Source organism: Poeciliopsis prolifica, unplaced genomic scaffold (genome assembly GCF_027474105.1).
Source record: "Poeciliopsis prolifica strain line A6 unplaced genomic scaffold, Auburn_PproV2 SCAFFOLD007, whole genome shotgun sequence".
Classification (NCBI taxonomy): Eukaryota; Metazoa; Chordata; class Actinopteri; order Cyprinodontiformes; family Poeciliidae; genus Poeciliopsis; species Poeciliopsis prolifica.
Window position 1 is genome coordinate 12,103,962 of NW_026562382.1, and position 22,922 is coordinate 12,126,883.

Here is a 22,922-nt window from a genome sequence, read left to right on the forward strand (position 1 = left end):
GCTTTTGTTCTGAAAGCTTTTTTATAATTTAGTTTTTTTTTTATTTCAGCAAAAACATTTTGTTGGTTTAGCATGAAACCAAGGAGGATGAGGAAAACCATCCCTGGTGCTCTGTATTGAGTATGGTGGAGGATCTGTGACGCTCTGGGCTTGTTTTTCCAAAGGCTGTGGGAATCAATTTTGCTCTGGAGGACATTATGAATTATGTGAAAGACAATGATATTTAACCTAAAATTCCTGTTGGAATTGTTGGAATTGCTCAATAAACTGGAAATGGGTCTTCATTAGTTCTTTAAGCAGAATAATGATCCAACACATACGAGCAATTCAGCACATTATCTGCTCACCAGACGCAAAACCAGCTTTCTCTATTCATCTGTTCCCAGACCTTGAAAACCCGAGGGGTGATTTTCTTCATAGAAATATATTTCAGTGACCGAAGGAGAAGAGAATTGGAGATAGGACCGCAGAATCTGGATGATCTGTAGAAACTGTGTAGTGTTTCTCTATCTTGACTTCAATACTTTACGTAAAAGTGCTCTTTTTTTTGCAAATCTTCTAAAATCCACATTTTGTTGATACCCGGTGGTTAATATCTCTTTATGTCTTACTAACAGACATAAAGAAATATTAACTACATTTCTTTCCCATTTTTCTTCCACCCTCAGCTCATAAAAACATTTCTTTTTTCCTGGCATTGATAGACTGGTTCTGACCTTATTTTAGAGAGCAAACCTGTCTTATCATTACAAAGGACAGGTAAAAAATGTCTAGGGAGAAAATTCAGGGTAATTGATTTCTTTACTCCTTGTCACACAAAACCAAAAATGATTCTCCTGAGAATCTAAAAAATATGACCTCCTGGATCCATAAATTATATTATAAACCTCAACTGCGATGAGCGATAATATAACTCTTGTCCAGACCTATAAGTCATACAATGTCAGAGGTAAGGTGAAACGGATAAATACTGTAATGAGTTAAAATTCACGCCTGAGAAGCAGCTCATTTCATTTTTTATTTTTTTATCATCGAATGCCAGACTCGTCTTTTCATCTCATCAGGCGTTTGTTCTGGGCTATTCTGGCTGCTGTAATTAGCTGGTATTGTTCTAGGTGTTACTCCTCATTCCAGCCTTTTATTATGTCCTTGCTTTCATTTTACCTCCCGCTTATATTTCGCCCCCAGGCGTCTTTGATTGTGTGATTGTGTTTTTCCACACGAGTGGATTAAGCCTGGAGGGATGACAGATTGCTGCAACAGGCTCAGGTGGGAGAAGAGATGAGTGGGCCAGCAGGACAAAAGACTCAACTGTCGGACTGGGGGAAATTTTTCATCAAACAAGAGTTTTTATAACAAGATCTCATTTGCCTTCAGAGTACTTTACAAAACAAAGGATGCTGTCATGGATTAAATTATGGCCAGATTATCCATTATTGTGCCCTTCCCCAGTTAATCGCAGTATTCTTTAGGCAAAAGTGTCAGCAGATCCCCTGTCAGTGACTATTAAGGACTTTGTTGGAAAAGTCTCAGTCGCAGAGACAGCGCGTGGGCCACAGTGCTTCAGCTGACAACTCTCTGAGGAGTTAATTGCTCATATGTGTATAATTTTCTCTGTTATGGACATTAGAAAAAAAGTCTGATAGGGCCAGCTGTGAAACTCTTATTGCATATTACAGCAAGAATTTCGTTTGTCTCATTTTGGAGACTGACATTATTTCAAGTACTCTAAAGAATTACATAACACCAGTATGATCTTCGTTATACTGATCAGGAAAGTAGTCTTACCTGTGAACTGTGTTCTGTTGTGTCCTGTTTGCTCTACCCCATGTGCTCTGTGGTAGACTCCTGTTTGTCTGCAGAACTTCCTTAATTCTTCACTCTCTTATAATTTAGAATTTTACTCAGAAGGTGTTGGCAGCTGAGATTTTGGCCCATATTGTATAGATAGCATCACCTAGTTGAATTGTTGACAGCACCTCCATGATGTGACTTTCTCACATTCTGAAGGTACTCTGTTGGTTTAAGACCTGATGACTATGGAGAACACTGGAGAACAGTAAATTCATTCTCATGTTCAAGAAGCACGATTTATAGAGGTGACATAAAAAAGTTTTGTCACAATATTTTGTAACGATAAAAAAATGATTGAACTATTAATTAGTGCTTTTCTAGTCAAGTGAGATGTTCTGAGTTTGGTGATCAAAAGGTGGGTATGGTGTAGTTATAAAGAGATGATCAAATTTAAATGCTTTTGTATTGTTTACCCAAAGACTGACTGTACCATCCAACTGATTAAGTTGAAATAAAGACACATTAGACCAGGCAATATTTTGCTATTGTTCAATCTTAGCAACTGCTGCTTCAGTTTCTTGGGATATGAGATATAGTTTGGTCTTCTGCTGGCTGCTGAAGGCCTGTCTACTTCAAAGTCCAACATGCTGTGTGTTCAGAGATGGCATTCTGCACAAGTTAGTAGAACTGAGTGGCCGTCTGAGCTCTCTCATTCTCATGATGCTTTAAAACAACACTAAATAAAATTTATTTATGTACTCAAAAGAGTTATGTAAATAAACTGCATTTACTTACTCACAAGAGATTTTAGTTTATTTATAAAGCATGTATTTTAAGTGCAATTCAACAGGAGAGAAAGGCAGTCAAGTTGTTTTTGCCCACATAACTTGCATATTTTATTTTTTTTTCAACTCATTCTCTGTTAATCTGGGAATGTGTCCAAACCACAAATTGTTAACTACAGTTTTATTTTGTTGTAGAGTCAAATCTTGAAGCTGATTTTTTTTTCTCAGTTCAGAATTGTTCAGTTTAAAAGGAACCTAGATTAAGACACCCAAAAGAAAAATCTCAACATTTGAACAGCTACAAGTTCAAATGTCTGCTGTGCGTATCACACAGTAAGCGTAAGTAAAAGCAGTTACACATATATTAACATGTCTCTTCTTTTGTTTTAATGTCAGATGAAGATAAGTACATCCAGTTGGTTTTCAAACTCTTCTATAGACGAAATTGAAATTCAGATTTTGGAATGACATTACTCCTGACATGAGCTTGTTCTGGAGAAAAGTACCAAAACTGGTAGGATGTGGTAATTGCTAAAAACATCACTCACAAACAAAGACGAATAATGTATTCCCCATCTGTCGTCATCTGTAAACCGTAAAAATAAAACAACAGTAGAACTTATTCACTATTATAAGTCTGTTTACAAACAACTATTATAAATTATTATGGCAATAAATATCCCTATAAATAAGCAGCCAAAAAAGGTATTTCTTTAAAAAATTATCAAAAGACGAGTGAAAAAAAAAGAAAATCAAAGTCCAAAGTAAAACTTTGAAAGAGGTTTCTGAAACATGATTCAAAATATCACTTTTGAGACAAAGTGTAAATAAATAAGGGATGATTCAAGATTTTTGCACAGCACTGTATATATTAATAATTTGTCACTAAATGGCCTGCAGAAGAACTGACAGCTTTTGCACCGCCCACTGACAGAAGATATTTAAGCGAACAGTTATGCTAACAAAGGCTTTCAGCATGCTGCAGAGCTCAGATAAAAACACTATCATTCTTTTGTCATTTTGACATCTCTTCAGTCTTTCTTGTGCTGCCACGAAAAAGGATGGAGTCCCATTTCTATGTAAATTCACAGAAAGCGAGATTCCAGTGACAAATTACTGTACATAATGGTATTTCTCCCCCTCCCCCTTCGTGTTCCTTAAAATGCCACTTCATCTCTGCCTAAACAATAAGTTAGACTAATGCATTCTGACAGGATGCATCTACGAGATTTTCCAGATACAAATTATTCTACGAACTGAACTCACTGAGAACAAACTTTAAATGTCTGCCAATACAAATTAAAATATATGTAGATATATTTTATCATCATATGTGTCTCTTAAAAATATATCCATGTTATTTACAGTCTGGATCTGAGAACATACTTCTCATATCTGAGACAAATCAGGGATTACCAGCTGATTAAATTATGGGTGTTTGTTTTCTGGAATACAACATCTAACATAAAACAAATTATCTTCCATTTAATTTTATATTCAAGCCATCAATAACAAGGCAAACTCCTGCCACCATTGCCACCCTTAAATTTTTCCTGATGTTTCTTCTAATTTTGTTATGTAACCTATTCCATTGAATTATTTTTTTTTCATATTACGTTAAATATTTTCAAAGTGGCCTGCGCATGGGTTACCCTGCCTTCCCCTTAATGACCACTGAGTGCCAACTCCCCCGTGATTCTGACCAGCGTCGAGAGCAAATAGAAAGAAAATGGACCGAAATGTCGTTTTATTGGCTGACTGCCTAGAATGCATTTTATACCGAAGCAACACATTTCTATTTAATCTCTGAAAGATGCATCCCTTACGCCATCAGGGATGTGACATGCATCAAAAATGTTTTGAAAACTTTTCTTTTTCCCCACAAGGACACAAACATCAGAGGAGAGACGTACAAAAGCAGGAGGGGTAGCAAATAAGCCTTTTGCAAACTTATATAAAGACAACTTGCTAGATAATGAAGGTTTGCATACATATATATATGTATATATATACATATATATATATATATATATATATACATACATCGTGTGTAGTATATATATATATATATATACGTATATATATATATATATATATATATATATATATATATATATATATATATATATATATATATATATATATATATATATATATATATATATATACATATATATATATATATATATATATATATATATTATATATACATATATATATATATATATATATATATATATATATATATATATATATATATATATATATATACATACACACTGATGTATGTATATATATATATATATATATATGTATATATATACATATATATATATATATATATATATATATATATATATATATATATATATATATATATATATATACATACATCGTGTGTATGTATACATACATACATCGTGTGATGAGCTTTATATATTTGTGCCACAAATACCAGTACAAGAAAATCTAATAACAATAATGATTCATCTTTGTCAACAAAAACTGTCTTAATTTTTGACATTTTTATGTCAAAATCTTTTGACATTTTTGTCAAAAAAATTTTTTTGACATAAAAATGTCAAAAAAAACAGCATTTTTTCATCTGTCTTTGTAGTAATTTATACTAAAATCAACTCTCACATTCTTTAGCCATAGATTGCATTATTTGATTTGTAGTTACTTATTTACAAGAGATTATTTGCCCTCTTACTTTTAATTACTGACTGTATTTTCCAAGAAATCAAACTTGGAAGACCAGATAATTCCTAAGTCTTTCATCAATGCTGAGCAACATAACTCTGTGATTGGTTTAGTACATTTAATGCTTTGCTTCACTGAGCACCAGAATACATTGAAATCAATACCATGCCCTTTCACAATCACCAGATTGCGCTACAGAAAGCAGGATTACTATTACCTTCGCTGTCCGTATAGACATATTACACTGACTAAAAAAAAGTGTGATGAGCTTTCTGAATCTGAATTACATTAAAGACAACATTAATCTCCAATATTTTAGATTTATCTTCCGTGTCTAAAATGACATATCAAGTCAGATCAAGGACTAAAAGTCTGCGTGAGAAAATATTATGATTTCTAAAAAGGAACAGTGCTTTATCTGCAGGCTCAACATTGTTAAATAGAAGTGGATTAGAGGCCGGATCGTTTGAAGTCCCCCTCCTAAACACACAGCTGCTGCTTTTATCTCAGCCAGCCCGTCAGGAACGATTGACTTTATGATAACTGCTGGTGCTAATGTGTGTGAGAGCATGTTAATTTTAAATTCATCCCTTTGGGTATTTCTAAACTTTCTTCTGATAGATCTGTGAAACCATCTGCCCTGTCAAATGCAACACTTAATACTCAGCAGGCCTCAGACGTGCTGCTGCACAGCGAAACTGTCCCTTGCTCCTGTAAACAGTGACTCCTCTGTTTGTCTTTTTACACCACAATGAAGAGCACTAACTTAACGCCAGATTGTAGGTTTAATGTGACAATTTGTCACATTTAAATTACAGATAAAAATTATGGGTTGATTTGATGTGATACATTAACACAAAGTAGATATTAACTGTGAGAGTGAAGGCAAATGATTGAATGGTTTTGAAGGCCTTTGCAAATTAAATCTGAAATTGTGGTGTGCATTTGCATTGAGCCCCCATTTGTAGACGCCCCAAAGTAAAATCCAGTGCCACCTATTGTCTTCAAAAGACACTTAATTATTACATGGAATGCCTGTTTGTAATTTGATCTCTGTATAAATACAGCTGTTCAGTAATCAACTCAGAGGTGTGATAGAGAACATTAGTTCATAAAGACAAAAGGACACAGCTGACTGCTTGGAGTTAAAACTGTGGAAAAGAGCTGGTCAGAATTGATAGTACGATAAAATGCATCTCAATATGGAGCATTAACGATCTTTTATTTGATTTAGCATGCTCAACTTTGTGTTGGTCTATCACATTACAGCTCGATGAAATATTAAACTTCAATGTTTTAATGTGACAAAATTTTAGAGAGTTTCTCCACTTATGAACACTTTTGCACGGCAGGTTGTCACTTACCTCAGAGTTACTCTCTTTACAATTTAGTGCTCTGACAAATCCAGACGTGATCTCACATAAAGTGTGAAAATCACTTCTGCCATCTCCTTTGGCATCCATTTGGCACTTTGGCAGCTCGTTGTTTTTTTTCAAAGCCACTTTGCATTGATGATAATCTGCTTTTTGTTGTTGTTGTTGTTTCTTCCCGTTGTGCACTCATAGGTGCAGCAGTGGCGGGCCCAGCAGGAGGAGGTGGCTAAGCTGGAGGCAGCTATAGCAGCAAGACGTCAAGAGGAAGAAGAGGAGAGATTAAAGAAGGAGCAGGAGAAGGAGGTTGCCATGAGATTCAACCAGAAAGAGAAAGTAAAGACTTTGTCTATATTTCTGTGCTGTTACTTACTGCAGCATTTTTTTAATCTGTAATGAAGAGCAAATGTATCAAACTCTATAAAGAAATAAAAGTAGCAAGGAGTGCTTTAATGATATACATTACTTATGATGTTGATATAATCTGTGTTGGTCTGATCTGATTTGCTTTAAAAAGGATGAACCTGGGTCAATGGAAAAAAACAAAACAAAACAAAAGTCAATGCAAAAATGGAAATGATGTACACAAAAGAAAACCCTGTATGTTATGAAATTGAAAGCATGTGCTATTATCATTACACAGGGATTTTGATTATCCGTTTCAGTTATTGAACACATAGGTGTGATAATACCAAAATGTGTTTGTGTCTGACTGTTTAATTAACTCTCTCCTCAGGGGTCTGCTGTGGGGGGAACTGGCAACCTGGGATGCTATCTGATTAATGAGAACATTCAGGCCTCATTGAATTCCGTATAATTTAGCACAATAATCAGGCAGACCCTGAAATTTCATCTCATTTTCTCGATTTATATTTATCTGATTCCTGCTGCCTCAGTCAATAGGACATGATGATCCTGGGAGTTTTCTGAGAGTCAACTTTGTTGCTGCGTGATTGCTCTTCTTGTTAACTTTCTATTGTTTGTCGTGTTTCCTTTTTTCGCTCTTCCAGCTGAGACTGTTTTATTTAAAGCAGCAGAGAAGGAGGGAGTTGCTGGAACAGAGGGATCAGAAGGCACTCGCAGCTCTTAGGAGCGCCATGGAAGAACAGGCGAGAAGAGACAGGGAGAGGTGAGTGCTGGGACAGAGGGACCTCATTTCTTTGTATGTCAGTGCTTTAACAAGTAAAAATACATTCGATGTGGTGTTGCTTTTACATATATGTTTCGGCTTTGGCACAATAGTATAAACAGTTGGGAATCCTGATCTATGACGAGGGAGATTTCTAGTCATTCCAGGAAGAACATTCACGTGTAATAAGAACAAGTTCAAAAGCATTGGAAATAAAATAAAGTTCATAGTTCACGACCTCAACAATTTAATTGAAGTACTCAATATGACCAATAATGTTTGAACATGCGTGGGTTCTCTCTGGGTACTCTTACGTTAGGTTAATGGTTTGCACAAGTCAGTGCAGTTTGCAAGGTTGTTTGGTCTGTGTGTCCATGTGTTGGACTGCGGTGGATCTCATCTGTCAGTGAATGCTGGGAATAGGCGCCAGCCCCTCCTTCAACGTTGACAAGCTAAACAGATATAGATAATGGATGGATGGATGATGTGATGTCAATAATCACACTGATTATATCTGTTTATTTAATTCTGCCTTATTCTCATGGCTCCCACAAACTGATTTTTGTTGGGAGTAAAAGTCATCAATAAAGCTTCCAATGCACATATTTCCTTGCTTTGGCAATCAAAATTGGACAATGCTTGATGGTGTGCTTTGTTGTAATATGTCTTATCTCATGGCTGCAATAGATCCAGTTTCCTCAAAACAATTGTGTTTCTGACTTTTGAGAAACATGACTTTTTTTTCAACCATAATTAAAGATTAATAGCTTGTCTGTTGGAACAGCACTCAACTGTTGGTTTTAAGGTCCTGTGTCATGTTCCCATCTAAAAAAAGGGTAATGTAGGCAATGATTTACTGATTACGTGAGCATGAAGCACAGTCACAATTTATGAAAATACTTATATCAATGTGATTGATTTAAAGAAGACCGGTGTTTCTTTCAGTGTTCTATGATCACCATTTGTCTATTTGTTGCAGTAAAAAAAAAAAAAAAAAAACCCAGTAAAATGTTTTACCTGCAAAGAAAGCCACATATGAAAAGATAAAATAACATAGTTACTGCAGTTTTTGAGGTTGTACCATACATATGCTCCAATTTTACAGATACGCTCACACTATTTATATCATTTGTGCATACCACTTGTAAGAGACGCTGCTATTGCTTGACTTTGCTGGTTATTTCGATTGGACTTGTAGGATCCTAGATTGAATCAAAGAACTCTTTTGACATTCGAGGGTTTTAAGCTCTCAGTGACCTTTTGGATCATGTTGCTTTTTGATTCATTGAAGCTATTCATGCTATTTACTGTCAGCATGTTTGCAGAGCTTTTGTTCTGGTGTGGATTTGCACAAATCCAAACAAAACAAGTCGGGACACAGAACCAGTTTCCTTCTTAAACTGCATGATGGCCAGACGTCCACATGGTATTTGTGCTCTCATGTAACTTGCAACTGAACATGTAGTTTTCTGGAGTCTGGATATTGCATCAAAAGAGGAACAAGACTTCTGGATTATTGAATTATTTGGATTTTCCCATAATCATACAAGAAAGCAGTGTGTTTCAGGTGTCGGCTTACCACAGAAAAGGTTACATTTGATTTAACGTCAGGCAAAAAGAAAATGCTAGGTTATTAAAAGTGTATGTTTCCATCGGGTTTCAGTTACTCTTGACAGGTGTGATGTTTCACAAAATGCACTTTGTTTTCAAGTTTTTGATGTGGCACCGTACGGGGCAAGATGAGGAATAATGTTAAAGCGGCTTCATGATGGAGTAAACCGCAGCTTTTAGACTGCGTTTTGTCAGGAAGAACAAGTGGGAGGGCTGAAAAAAGAGATAAAAACAGACAATCTGAGAAGAGCTGCAATCTGGCAGCGCCATTAAGCCCTACCGCTACCTGCAGGTTCGGGGTGAAGTGATAGGTAATGCTGCCTCTGGCTGTGGCCAAGGAACAGAGGTGTCATCCAGGCCTGATGTCCGACAGCCTCTCTCTCTGCTCCCTTTAGGGTGCTGTTTCGCGCTGATGTGTTGCAGAAACGAATGAGGGAGAGAGAAAGGCAGGAGCTGGAGCAGCAGAGGGAGGAACAAGAGAGGCAGGATCGTCTGGAAGCTCTCAGAAAGCAGGTGAGCTATTTGCCAGCCTTAACAGTTTGAGCCACTCAGCTTTGTTCTGTCAGTCCAAATTACTCACAAGGGAAGAACTGGACTCATCCTTACCTGAGCAGAAACATCAGTGCCACCTTTTGGTTGCAAGTGAGAAGACAGCCGTGAGTTGGCAATATCAATGTCTTTTTATATCGTCGTTTCAGGTTGAGGTGATGGCAGAGGCCGACCCAGAGAGGATGATGGCGGCTACAAAAGCTTGGAGGAGCAGACAATTGAGTGAGACAGAGTTTGAGCTGCAGAGGCCTCTCTACAGTATTAACACGTACACAGACAAACAGGTGAGGAATGATAATATCTTCCCTCCACTCACCTTTATCTGTTGTTTAAAAGATGCCAATGACCGGGTTGATTATCATTTGCTTCAATCTGCTTGTTTCTGCTCCCGATGTATTGACTTTAGACAATCACTCCCCAGATCACTCCCCCCCCCCAGATTTCTTCAGCTACAATCAGTTGTTCAGGTTTTGTTTCACTTTAGTTGGGACTGACCCATGCCATCAAGAAAAATACACAAGGCAAGGGACAATTTGCCCTCATATCAACACACAGCCATGATCCCAAGGACACCATGCCTCAATCAATAAGCTGCTGAGGCTGCTGTATCTGTGGCTTCTTTGTCCCAGTTCAGAGCAAGAAGAAAAAAATAAAAATAGTTTTATAATTTAATGGAAAAAGCTGTAAATATGTAATTTATTTACTACATGCTGGTTGCATGTCTGTCTCCCAGATTGTGTCAGATCCAAGACTCCGAGCTGAGCAAGCTTTCCGAGAAGCTGGAGTACACCAGAACCAGTATGCCAAGGAGGCCCTGTCCCAAATCAAGCCTCTTAAACCACCAAGGCGAGACACCAAATCCACACTTAAATTCTGACAAGAATTGTGTTTGGCTCATACTGTTTTGTTCCTAGCATTTTTCTTTTCTCTTTCATTTAAACCAGTAAATAAATTCATGTAGCACTTTTCTTGTTGTACTGAACGCTTCAGGTGCTTTACACTGTCACCACATTGACCAGTTAACTTGAACACATTCATACACTGATACGCAGATCAGTAGGTGACATGGTACCGGGGGAAGCTGGAATCAAATCCACAATCTTCCTATTGAAATTCACTGAACCACCATCACCTCAGATCTTAATAGAGTTAAACAACGCAGCATAGATGTAAACTCAGAATGTTCCCATCTCAATGTTTGTCATTCGTCATCCTGATCTGAGTCATTTCAGAATAAACATTGATCAATAGTGAACACCTGGCCCCTGTTAAAGACTGACTAAATGCCATAACATTTACCATTTGCCGTAACTTACTCGACACATTTCAGATGCTGACTGTGACAGATATTTTGTTGTCTCATGCCAGTTAAGCTCTTCAACTAATAATATCTTAAAATCTTGCAGCAGATTTTTTAAATACTGTTTGCTGTATGTTCTGATGACTTGTTATTAATGCTGCTTCAACATGCTGTCAGAGTTACATACAGTTGAGCTGCTTTTTTGCAGCTGAAACACTAGTTTATTAGAATTTATAAGGACAGATTCATTAGATCAACAAAATAATGTGCATGGCTGAGAATACAGTTTTGCAAGCCATGTATGTAAAAAAATGTCACAGTGATTTGAAGTTATTAATGCCAGCCATAAAAAAAAAATTCTCCTGTCTAATCCCAAGTCTGGTACTTCATGCCTGGTGTAAACATAAATACATAACACTTGATGCTTTGTCCAGCCATTGCTGAGGTATTTCCAAAGTTCCCTTTATTCCAGTATGAAATAAAGGGAACTTTTATTTTAACAATTATTTTAAGACTGAAATTCTATTATGAGTTATAAACATCATGAACAACATTGATCTTGCATTGCAACAGTTCACATCTAACAAGGGAATTGCTGATGGGTATTTATTTATTTATTTATTGACTGCTTACATAAAGTTATTTTTACAATGACATATGTATAGCAAACTCTAGTAAATATATCTTGAAAACATGTAGTATTGCAACTTATTGTCTGTGTTGCTTTAAGAAAGAAAAACAATAAAAAAATACAAAGAAATACCTTTCAAACAATAGATCACCACTGTCTAAGCTACAGTATAACCTACATTTTTTTTTTGTTTTGTTTCAATAAGGTGCTATTTAATTTTCAGTCATTTTGATACAAAATCAAAATATGTTTATTTTGAGACCACTCATTGGAGACCACTCTATGGATGTCAGCTTTGGTGGCAGATATATGATGGTTCATATTAACATGAAAATAAGCGTACACAACACATTATTATAAAGCTTTGTATTGCCTTACAAAAATAATGCATTTAATATGAAAATATGCTTCACATACTTAAATATCTGAAAAAGCAATGTGAAATATTTATTTCAGCTTCATCAAATAAATCATTAAAAAAAAGCATAAATATTTCTCTAATTTAACTATTAACATTAGGTACAGTGTATGTATATACAACATGGCTATATATAGTTTTTTACAGGAGGGCAGAGCGTTCAGGCAACAAGTCCCAAACGTTTCTTGATAAAGTGGGACACCAGGACTTGGGGTCTCTGCTGGTACTCCACCAGAACGTCATGAGGGGAGGTGATCTGGTCGCCGTCGAAGCGGTTCAGTAAGGCAACGCACACCACAGCCGCTGCCGAAAGAAAGGAAGTGATGAGTGATGGTACGATACTGTTCCACCGTCTTATGGTTAATTGCTGCCTCGTCTAAAGATAGGATACTTGGAAGTATTCTTGCAAGGTTTCAATCATTATTCCAGCTGTTTCTCGGCTCTAGATCAACACACATCTCCCTGACTTTCACATTTTGATGAAAAGTGTCTGTGCAATGATTAATTCTAAGCAGTTTAAACATAGTACAATAAAATTGTGAGAGGTCCAAATGTTTTTTAACATTGAATTTTTTGTCCTCACTGAATAAAAGTGCACATTTGTGTGAGATTTTCCTAATGTAATTAAAGATGAATTTATCATAAGGCAGACTCTACACGTTTAGCTCGAAATGCTTCATTTTGCAAAGGATGCAGCATGTTGGAGATTCTTGCTCAGACAGGAAGTGTATTTCTGTCTGTCTTGAAACATCAAATTAGACTAATTGCCTGATGTGTTCACAGCACTTGTGCTGGGTCATTCTAGTGTTCAACAATTTGTTATAAATAGACACCTTTCAGGCCACAGGCTCGGCACATGGCGGCAAAGACGGTGGATTCCATCTCGATATTCCTCACTCCAGCCTCGTAAGCTTTTCTCAGATACTCCAGCTTTTCCTCATGAGAAAAAGAGCAAAGAGCTCCGTCGAGTCTGCCTTGACCTGTAGAGATACAGAATATTTCAGTACATGATGAGTCCAAGAGGATTCGGAAGTGAATTATGAATGATGTTTTGCTGAGTACCTTCGTAGAAGTCATGGATGCACATGGTGTTTCCAATGACGGCTGAAAAGTTTTGCAACTCAGAGGAGCATTGCAGAAGCTCGCTGGCAACTCCTTCATCCAGCTCAGTGCTCCGAGTGATAACTTTACCCAGAACAACTTGTTCAAACTGGGGACGGAAAGAGTAGTCCACTGCTTTATCAGTGATCACCACCGTGCCTGGAGCCAGACCTGCAGATGATACATTACAATGGTTTTATAAGGTCTTTCAAGATGAAAATCTATGTAAAAAAAAAAATAAAATTGTCGGCGGGAGAAAAAATAATCATGTCTTACCGACTCCACCAGATGTTCCCAGTCGAAACAAGACCACATCACGGCACTGGGCGTGATGAAGCAGCTTAATGAGCTCATGCAGCATGATGGAGATGGAAGGGACACCCATGCCATGCTACAACAAAATTTTAAAAAACACCCTCTAAAAGTTGCAAATTTCATATTTTAGAACTCTAACTTTTGTCTGTGATGATGAGCGCAGTTTACACTGATCTCTGTAAAAATGAATACCTACACTTATGGAGAGCACTGGTCCCACTTTGTACATGCAGTAGCGATCTGTCCCCTCACAGATATCTTTGAGATCTTCTGGGATTCCCGGCAGTTTCAGCTCGTGGTGCATGAACTGGGCAAAAGCCTTCATTCGATTCGCACTGCCACCCACACACACAAACTAACAGAGAGGAACCAGTTAACACAGTGAGTTTTGGTTTTTTGACAGGTTGGCTTTTATTTCTGTAATTTGGCTTTTACAAACCTTAATATCCCCAAACATCTCTGGAAGGTTGTGAGTCTTTGTGCTCAAACTGAAGTGGTACAGAATGTCCTCCTCCATTGTGTCCAAATACGGATTTCTAACTTGAACCTGTTCTCTGGAAGTATTTTATACATATTAAAACACAGGATCACCTCCAATGTCCACACAGAATCAATAGAACACAAACCACTCACTTGATGCAGTCGTTGCGTTCATTCCCCATACAGTTGAGAAGAATCAGTGCCATGACTTTAGGTGATGCTGTGAAATAAAGTCTTAAATGTCTTACCTATTTGCTGTGAAACTATGAAGCACTCAAGTTTTGAATGAAAGTCAACCCAAAGGTGGAGTTGATATAGCCGTCACCCCGGACCTAGCCACTGATTGGTCCAGAAAAGAGGAGTAGCATGACTTGCGCTTCTGCTTAAAGTATCCACCAGTTACAAACAAACAGGGGAAGTACAGTAATGTAGAAATACTGAACCACAGCAAAAAAAAAAAAAAAAAAAAAAAAAATCTAATAGTAACAGTCAGAGACATCAACAATGAGGTATGAGAAAACCCTGAAGTGTGTAATTTCTGCAATTCAGCCAATCTGAATTCAGAAAATATATGACGCATTCGGATAAAACCCACAGAGGGAACATGGAGATAACTTCTGACCCTTACATGCAACAGTTTGACATCAGAGCAACCACATAGAATACATTCAATGTATAAACAACAACCAAATGGTTCATTCAGATGATAAACACAGCAGATAATTGTTTTTATGATTATCTCAGACATTATCATAATATCTGAGAATCCAGATACTCACAGGGCACTTTTTTAAAAAATGTTATTTTACAGCTGCATTAACACAAAACCTTTCATACTTTAGGTTAGATAGAATTGCCAAAATTATGTGATTTTGCTAAATATCAAATTAATAAAAATAACTCCTGCAAACGTATTTAAGGCACCACCTCAAACACACTGCTTCTTCGTGTGACATCATGTAAAAACTAGTTTTCTACAAGTTCGGTGCATCTATATGCAATTTCTAAATGCAAAAAGGTACATTTATTTGTCCAAACAATTATACACAAGTATAAACACCATAGGAATGTCAAGTCATCACACAGCATATCATCTTTAGGAAGGAGATAAAGTTAATGAGGTCACAATAAAATGTTTTGATATGAAATTTGTCTCAGTCTTAAAAACAAAAGACCTCACGTAGATACTGGTTTGAAGCAAGAGTCTCGATATGGTCTGAAAAACCACTCAGCAAAGACGTCCAATTATAGTTTGCAAAATGCAATCGAGGACAAATACAAATACCTACAATCTAAACAATTTGTGTTTTAAATTTTGCAGAAGTAAAAAAAAACAGAAATGAGACTCATCGAAGCTTGTTTTGTTTTTACAAAAAACTGTGAGGCAGCCAGGTAAAGAATCTGGAAGATCTGGGTGCAAAACAGCAGAGCAAAAGAATCAGAGTCATTTGGAATTTCAACTTTATTTTAGTAATTGTTTACCCATTTTCACATACACAGAGAAACTTTAACAAATGCCCCTTTGTTACGTAACAGATTAAATTAATGAGGCACCACTTACAGGCAAGAATAAATACAACTCTACAGGCATAATTCATCACTTTCACACTTTTAAAGATGTTGAACTTAGGAAAATGCTTGATCTTGCTCAGTAGGGCAAAGTTGAGAAGTTAATGTCAGAAGAAAAGATGGCAACTGTTCTTGAAGTGCATGCATCTCATTTCTGCGAAGCTGGCAGTGTTCCAGTCTGTTGACATGGAAAGGGAAAAAGAGCAAGAGTCGCTGCATTAATCATTCCCACATACGTCACTATCATATCCACATAACACTGTCAGGATGCTTCATAAATTTCTTAATGGTTCAAACGTTAAAGTTTTAAATAGCAAATTTGTCATTTCATGGTGCTTATTCATAAAGGAGTCACATAAAATCAATACACTGCTTAACAGCTTGCCTTCATTTTGTTTTATCGCGTTAGAAGTGCATTCTGAGAGCACGATAAAATGAAAATGGGAATGTTTAACAATGATAAAGTGGTTGTAACCATACTGCTGCACATCTTACTGGATGAATCACTGTTGAGGTGTGCTTTCTTCTGCATAGCCAAACCGTAACAGCTTAGTCATGTCAACAGGAGCTGGTTTCTTGTCAAAAGTTCTGAAATAGCAGTGAAAATTATTATTGTTTTAAGTAGATTTTGAAAGCAGTGTACAGTTTCGTCCAGAAATACTGACATAAGTGTGTACTTGTTTAAGATAAATAGAGTTAACATAGGTTAAACATTACACAGATCTTTAACTGTTGGGTAAATCCCGACTCTGTCTCCCGAGATAAACTCTGGCTACTGATTAAAGATGCTTCCTTTCAACAAAGCACACACAATCATCAACTGGCATTTCCAAAATGATCTGGTCTTTGACTTTTTCTAGTCACCAAGTAACTAAATGGAGGAAGTCATCCAAGTAACACATCACCTGAAAAGATTTTACCAGAAAGAGGTAAAAGAAAAACTCAGTTAAGAATGGTAGAGGATTTTTACATTTTTCTCTTTTGCTTTGGTTTTCTTTTAGGGCCAGACAGAAAGAAGCTGAAACTGGTTTTGTTTTGAGTTTTCTTTTTTTTGTGTGTGTGTCTTTAAAACTTTCCTTTTGTTATGAACATGATCCTAACCGTTTTGTCTCTGCAGCGGTGAGCAATGCGTCTTTTGGAGTCAGTGACGTGTCAAACGTCAGTGACGTTTGACACGTCACTGACGTTTTCCCAGAGCTACTGGAACACACAGCTCTGATCAGCTGCAAGCCAAAACAAACAGTTGGACATCCAAACTGTTCTAGAAGCCATTGCACTTTGTTCTGTTGTATTTGACCTGACCGTGCAACGTGCCCATGAGCTTTTCTGCTTTGTCATCACAACAGTTAGTAGAATTTACGAAGCTTATGACTTACGCTAATTACTGTTTGACTTAAATGCAGCGCCAAGAGATTCTTACAAAAATGTCAATTGACTATATTAAAAAGACATTAAACATGCAAATATTTCTGCGAGCAGCAATCAGAGAATCTTCCTGTACAGTGCTTGAAGTACTCATACTATTTTTTTTCTCCATTTTATCACATTACAACCACAAACAAATCTATTTTGCTGGGATTGTATACAACAGATCAGAACAAAGTAGTAAAACTCTGGAATTGCACACATAAGTTACAATGCAACAAATGAGAAAAGGTTTAAGACTTATAAAAAAAAAATAGCAAAATGCCAATGCACAATCAATCCCAATCATGCAGCAGTTTGCATTGCATCAGTAATTATAAATGAGAAAATATCGGGATTAATCAAACCCAAGCTATTCCTATTCAAAACATAAAGCTATTGCTGCCTTAAGAGCTCGAAACAGTCTCAAAACTTATTTTCAATATCTTGAAGCATAAATTAGAAACATGGAGGCAACTATTAAATCTCAGTGTGGATTCTTAATGCTGCATAGCAATAGCTGAACTTCTCCATTCTTTTTTAGTCCAATAAGTACCGAAGCTCAGTTACTTATCAAAACTAACAGCTTAGTTTGTTTATGGGAGTGTTAGGCACTCTGTTCAACAAAGAACAACAGCACCATCTTGTGACCATAGTAACTTACACTCTCTTATACTTGCTTCTCTCATGTTGAATGGAAGTCTGCAACTTCTCCATCTGGTTGCAATCAGCATCTGGATCCTAAAAACAGAATAAAGTTAAAGAATATTTGTATTGACAGCGTGGCAGTGTATGCCAGTGCTGAGTTAAGATAAATGAGAAACAAAACTGGGCCAAAAGGTGAGCATGTAATGTCACACTGCATCATGAGCAGCCACAGTGCTTAGCTTTAAAGTGGAATAAACAAGCTCGATTAGTACAACTTGCCCCATGTGATTAATTACTGCACACCTTTTCTTTTCCACTGCTGTCTTCATCATCTTTCTCCTCCTCTGGTGAAGTGTCCTCAGTCCCAATGGGAGCCTCTACTGGTGAATAGGCTCCAGGGTTTTTTTGCTCAATGCTGTAAATTATCCCCATGGAACAAACAAGGATAGGACACAAAACTACACAACTTAATGTTATTTTCAACTGATGCAAATAAAGTTGTTTTCAAAAATGGTTCCTTCACACTGTAGTGTTTTTGTTGTTGTTGTTGTTTTTTAAATCACAAATTAAACAAAACGTGGCATATGACATTATTTAAACACCTTGGCGTGGGGAGGTCTCCTGATGCAGTGCAGAACCAGTCTGGAGGTTTGTACGCATTCGCTGCGAAAACGTTTATGTCCTCATGCCACAAAAGCCCTGTGAAACCCCAGAAGAGCAAATATAAGGTGTTCATCTGTGGTAATGACAAGCGAACAAAAAGCACGATCGTTAATAAGGCAAAACAAGATGCCTCTTACCCTTGTGTCCTCCTTGCTTTGCAAGTTTTACGTAGTCAGAATCGCTCTCCAGCACCGCCACTCTTCTCCCTCTGAGCCTCTCCTCGGGTGGGGTGCTAATGGTCGGGGACAGTCCAGGGATCTGGGAGATGTGCCCATCTTGTGTTTTGTACCCAGTTCTGACACCTGTTTCAATGCAAACAGACATACACAGAAAAAAAAAATGTGTTGCAACGTGACCTTCTCAGCGACGTAACCTCGACCCCGCGAATTCAAATGAAGTTTAAAGCATAAGCAGCTGTACTTGCCAGATTTCCCTGGTTCATCGCAGGTACCCGAGAAAAGCAAGAAATTTCTGGAGAAAACACAAACAGACCCGACAACATTAGCATCGTAGCCGATGCTAGCATAAACGGTGCGACGTTTAACTGTTCTTGGCGGAGGAGAGAAGTTGGTTTTCACCGAGCCGCGTTGTGAACACCAAACAACACGAAACACGCTGACAAAGTCAGATAAAGTCCATATTCGAGCACAGCCTCGCGTCACTTACTCTGAATTCATCGTGCAAGCGGTGAAAAAGCTGCTGCACCCGCTCTGTTTGGAACTTTGTGAACTCGTCTCCATAGAAACGGCTTCCTCTAACAGCTGCTGCTCGAGAACTGTTCACATCTACCGTATCTTTTTTTTTTTTATATTAGACTGCAGTTATAGTTCAGTTCAAAACGGCAACTCGTTTCCCCTGCGGAAGTGATAAAGAACACATGTTTTCTTCGAAACAGAAAAACGTGTGATTATTATTCGCTTAGAGAAAAGCAGCTGGAGGTTTCAGGGTAGAAAAGACGGCATCACTCAGAGAGACAAGACAAAGCAAACAAACTGAGTTTGATTCAGTGACTGGAGAAAAGCTGCAGGGAGATATGAGCTGAGGCACAGAGGGAGAATGTTTCACCAACCAGGAAGAAACTTTTTTTTTTCCAGACATAACTAAATTAATTAATTAGTTCTTTAATTAGCATTGTTTTAATGACTAAAACAATGCTTGAAACTGAAATGGTAAGACAAAACTTTCCTATCAGTTTTAGACAGTCAGACAGGGAGACGTTCAAGCAGACAGATGTTTTTAAAAGCTACTTGACTCGAATCACCTCTAGTGTCAGGTTTGTGGCCCAGGCAGTTCTTGAAGCGTGGAGTTTTTTTTTTTTTTTTTTCGTTTTTTTTTTTCTTCCTTCAATGTTGTGAACATGCGCAGAGCAGCCAAAGTCCCTTTAAAGCCTGGCTATCAAGTCGCTTAGTAAGTATTTCAGGGACGGCAAGAAGTTCCTCTACTTTCAGTATAAAACTTTGTTGTACCTTTTTAATATTTTTTAAAAAAAGTCTTACATTAGTAAGCAACTTCCTATTTGCCATTGGGCTTAGTTCTAATTGTGTATTGTCTGGTGAGAGCCTTGGTCTTATTTTTCTTATTTTTCCTAATAAGTAATTTTTATGGAAACATGTTTTTTTGTTGTTTTTTTTATTAGCAAACTTTGACAATTATCAAAGTAGTGCTTAATGTAGACGCTTTTCTGCCGACTTCAATATTTTGCACATCTTAACTTTGTTTTCAAAGACTGAGGAAAAATATGATGCAGAATTACACTTCAATTCTCACATGCAAAATACCTTTTTGAACTTCATGTGTATGGAACTATAAATTGCAATTTGTATGCAAGGAAATCGTGGAAATAAATAGAAACAATATTTCACATTAATATGAATGATACTGGACTGTTGGCAAATGCACCTTAATTGCTTTTGCGGATCCTCTTTAAATCTCTCCTTGTTCACTTAAGCCTGGCAGAGATGCTGAAGTCGTTGATATGATCTTTGCCTGTTACGCTTGTTAGAAGTAATAGTTTGAACATCTTTCTCTCTCTGCTCTTTGGTCCTGCGCTGCTTCCTTCATAAAGCCTCCTTTTCAACTTCTCTGGGATTTGAGGTCAAAGTTCAGGTATTTCTTAAGCTTTTCAGGTGCTAATCAGCTGCTCATTGTAAACACCTTACCTTGTTATCACAGTTACACATTGCTGGTAAATAACATAAAATAAAATAAAAAGTAAGAGAAAAAAAATCATTTCAGCTCCACAGCATCCAAAGTTAGTGCAAATAACTGCCCCAAAAAATGCAAAACCTCAATCAGAAACATGATGAACAAACACCTACAAACAGTAACAGAGCTATGAGAACATGCTGCCACCACAAATGACAATTCCAGAGTCTAAAAAGTATATGTTAGTACCTTATTTTTATTGTTCCATTTTTTCTAAGCTAATACGACTCGAACTCCGAAATTGATGGAAGAGAATTTTGAGTTTTATTCTGAAGAGTATTACCGGAAACACTCGCGCCACAACTCCGACTTAATGATATTTTCCCCACACAGTAGTAAGTCCCTGCAAGGTAACTTCCTCCGCCAATCCTGGCTATTTGCCTTGAAACGCTGCCGCTCGAGTACGACTCTCGAAGCCCCCCCGGGATTGTCCTGACTGTCTGTGAAGAAGAACCGGGCTGTAAAATGCACCTTATATTGGGTTCTGTTCTCGGAGTCAGCACTCACTGACTTTCGCCGGTTCTTCTTTGTGAAATTGCAACCAGCGACCGACGGATGATAATGTTGGCGTCATGAAGACTCTGCTGCCAGACTTTGGAAAACAAGTCGGGTTTTTGTCGGCGGATCCTCGGGAGATGGCAGAGTAATCGAAACGGTTAACCGAATCCTCATTTCGAACCACTTTGGGGAAACAAATAGCTAGAAGGTAAGTTTAACTACATCGTTTTGGAAAATAGCAGACGGTGGAAAAGTTTCGTCTGTTTGCTGTTGGAGGTTGCTGTGTCTCAGCCTGGCTCTGTAAACCCCCCTCCCTTTTTAGCCACACAAAAATAAACGCTTTCAGTTGTTTTTTTAAATCATTCCAGACTTCCTGAACACACAGCTTAATTACACATGTCACACGTCCAGACATCTTGTTTTTTTAATGATTATTATTGTTAAAGTGAATGCCTCAGGCTGATGTTATTCACTGATAAACTGGGTAGGATGAGCGTCAGGCTCAAAGAATGAAAAAGCGGGTCTGCTTTTGCAGCTGCCAGAGGTTTTAAGATTCTCGCTTCCATTTGGAGACTGGACGCAGCTTGATGAGACTTTGAGTTTTTTTTTTCTTTTCCCCCCTTTTTTGTCATGCAAACTGTATTTCTCAAAGGGTCGTTGTGGTTTGGGTCCCATCATTGCATGTTGGGCGATATTAACATCACAATCTCAGTCCTGCAGGAGGGGGGCGCAGCTAAAGTCAAAACCACAAATCCAGTAAAAATCCCCAAGTAAAAAGTAAAAAAAAAAAAAAAATCAACGATAAAGTAACCAGGTTTATTATCGTTCTTTTTTGGGCCAATCTGGTCAAACGGGAAATGGTTTTTGATGCATGCAGAGGCCTGTAGGCTTGCTGATGAGAGGGTGTAAACTTCATTATAAGGGTGTTAAAACTGTCTGAAAACACTCAGCAGATAATTGTCCTGAAGATGTGTGAATGATAATGCATCAGGGTTAGGTGCTCCTCTGGTTTCTGCCTCCCTTAGGGGTCATGTTCTCTGGAAGTTTGAGCAGAATGTTCTTTTTCTTCCCCCTCTGCAACTCAGTTAATTTTATGGTGACACACCTGGAGGCATTGGACTGATCACACCTAAACACTCACTCACTCACTGGTCATTTTGTTAGGAAAACCTCTTTTAATACTTCATTATGCAACGAGCTAATGCGCCAATCACCTGGCACTAGAAGCATCAGAGCAACTAGAGTTGAAGACCACTTTGCTGAAGTTTAAACATCAAAATGGAGGGGGAATACGGGATTTGAGTCACTTTGAATGTGGTATGCTTGCGGGAGTCCAATGGACTAGTTCACATGTGTCAAACTCCAGTCCTCAAGGGCCGCTGTCCTGCAGTTTCTAAATGTGCCACAGGTACAAAACACTGGAATGAAAAGACTTAATTACCTCCTCCTTGTGTAGATAAGTTCCCCCGAGCCTTGCTAATGACCTAATTGTTCTATGCAGGTGTGGTACAGCAGAGGCACATCTAAAAGTTGCAGGACACCTGCCCTTGAGGTCTGGAGTTTGACAACCCTAGACTAGTTAATAATAGCATTTGGAAAAACGGATCTCTTGGAATTTCCATGCACAACCATATCTCATGTTGACAGAAAATGGTCCCAAATTTCCTATTAATGTCAGAAGAAAAAAATCAGACTGATTCTCTATGATAGAAGGGCAACAAAAGCCAAATCAATCCCTTTTACAACTGG

At 37.6% G+C, this 22,922-nt stretch overlaps 4 protein-coding genes across 5 annotated transcripts in view; 2 read left to right on the plus strand and 2 right to left on the minus strand.

Moving 5' to 3' along the window:
• The window catches only part of LOC129361306 (coiled-coil domain-containing protein 148-like), a 31,353-nt gene extending 20,444 nt beyond the window's left edge, over positions 1-10,909 (plus strand). For both annotated transcript variants that reach the window (XM_055032070.1, XM_055032071.1), the window contains exons 11-15: positions 6,848-6,988; positions 7,663-7,781; positions 9,788-9,905; positions 10,091-10,225; positions 10,675-10,909. In XM_055032070.1, the coding sequence (XP_054888045.1) occupies positions 6,848-6,988; positions 7,663-7,781; positions 9,788-9,905; positions 10,091-10,225; positions 10,675-10,818 (657 nt within the window). In that variant the 3' untranslated portion in view covers positions 10,819-10,909. The remainder of the gene's footprint in view (positions 1-6,847; positions 6,989-7,662; positions 7,782-9,787; positions 9,906-10,090; positions 10,226-10,674) is intronic.
• Positions 10,910-11,833: 924 nt separating this feature from the next.
• Positions 11,834-14,516, minus strand: upp2 (uridine phosphorylase 2). Its single transcript, XM_055032447.1, has 7 exons — positions 14,340-14,516; positions 14,146-14,260; positions 13,903-14,061; positions 13,668-13,782; positions 13,353-13,562; positions 13,124-13,270; positions 11,834-12,593 (listed from the first exon to the last, which is right to left on the minus strand). The coding sequence occupies exons 1-7, from the start codon at positions 14,390-14,392 to the stop codon at positions 12,451-12,453; spliced, it is 942 nt and encodes a 313-aa protein (XP_054888422.1). The 5' UTR covers positions 14,393-14,516; the 3' UTR covers positions 11,834-12,450.
• Positions 14,517-15,630: 1,114 nt separating this feature from the next.
• On the minus strand, positions 15,631-19,228 carry LOC129361299 (uncharacterized protein C7orf57 homolog). Its single transcript, XM_055032062.1, has 8 exons — positions 19,137-19,228; positions 18,895-18,941; positions 18,608-18,772; positions 18,410-18,506; positions 18,111-18,222; positions 17,824-17,900; positions 16,251-16,343; positions 15,631-15,933 (listed from the first exon to the last, which is right to left on the minus strand). Exons 1-7 carry the CDS (start codon positions 19,208-19,210, stop codon positions 16,259-16,261), a joined length of 657 nt encoding a protein of 218 aa, XP_054888037.1. The 5' UTR covers positions 19,211-19,228; the 3' UTR covers positions 15,631-15,933; positions 16,251-16,258.
• Positions 19,229-21,020: 1,792 nt separating this feature from the next.
• Positions 21,021-22,922, plus strand: part of LOC129361300 (activin receptor type-1-like) — a 29,125-nt gene continuing 27,223 nt past the window's right edge. Inside the window, exon 1 of the mRNA XM_055032063.1 lies at positions 21,021-21,381. The gene's annotated coding sequence lies outside the window, so the exon portion shown is untranslated. The remainder of the gene's footprint in view (positions 21,382-22,922) is intronic.

What these genes read in the sequence shown, in the direction of transcription:
- LOC129361299 (XM_055032062.1), bottom strand. Translation starts at nt 19,210, where the DNA reads ATGGAGACGAGTTCACAAAGTTCCAAACAGAGCGGGTGCAGCAGCTTT. An exon ending in GCTTGCACGATGAATTCAGA is followed by an intron (nt 18,942 to 19,136) that starts GTAAGTGACGCG and finishes TGTTTTCTCCAG; the next exon opens with AAATTTCTTGCTTTTCTCGG. An exon ending in AGAAGCAAGTATAAGAGAGT is followed by an intron (nt 16,344 to 17,823) that starts GTAAGTTACTAT and finishes CTGCTATTTCAG; the next exon opens with AACTTTTGACAAGAAACCAG.
- upp2 (XM_055032447.1), bottom strand. Translation starts at nt 14,392, where the DNA reads ATGGCACTGATTCTTCTCAACTGTATGGGGAATGAACGCAACGACTGC. An exon ending in AGATGTTTGGGGATATTAAG is followed by an intron (nt 14,062 to 14,145) that starts GTTTGTAAAAGC and finishes CCTCTCTGTTAG; the next exon opens with TTTGTGTGTGTGGGTGGCAG. An exon ending in GACCAGTGCTCTCCATAAGT is followed by an intron (nt 13,783 to 13,902) that starts GTAGGTATTCAT and finishes ATTTTGTTGTAG; the next exon opens with CATGGCATGGGTGTCCCTTC.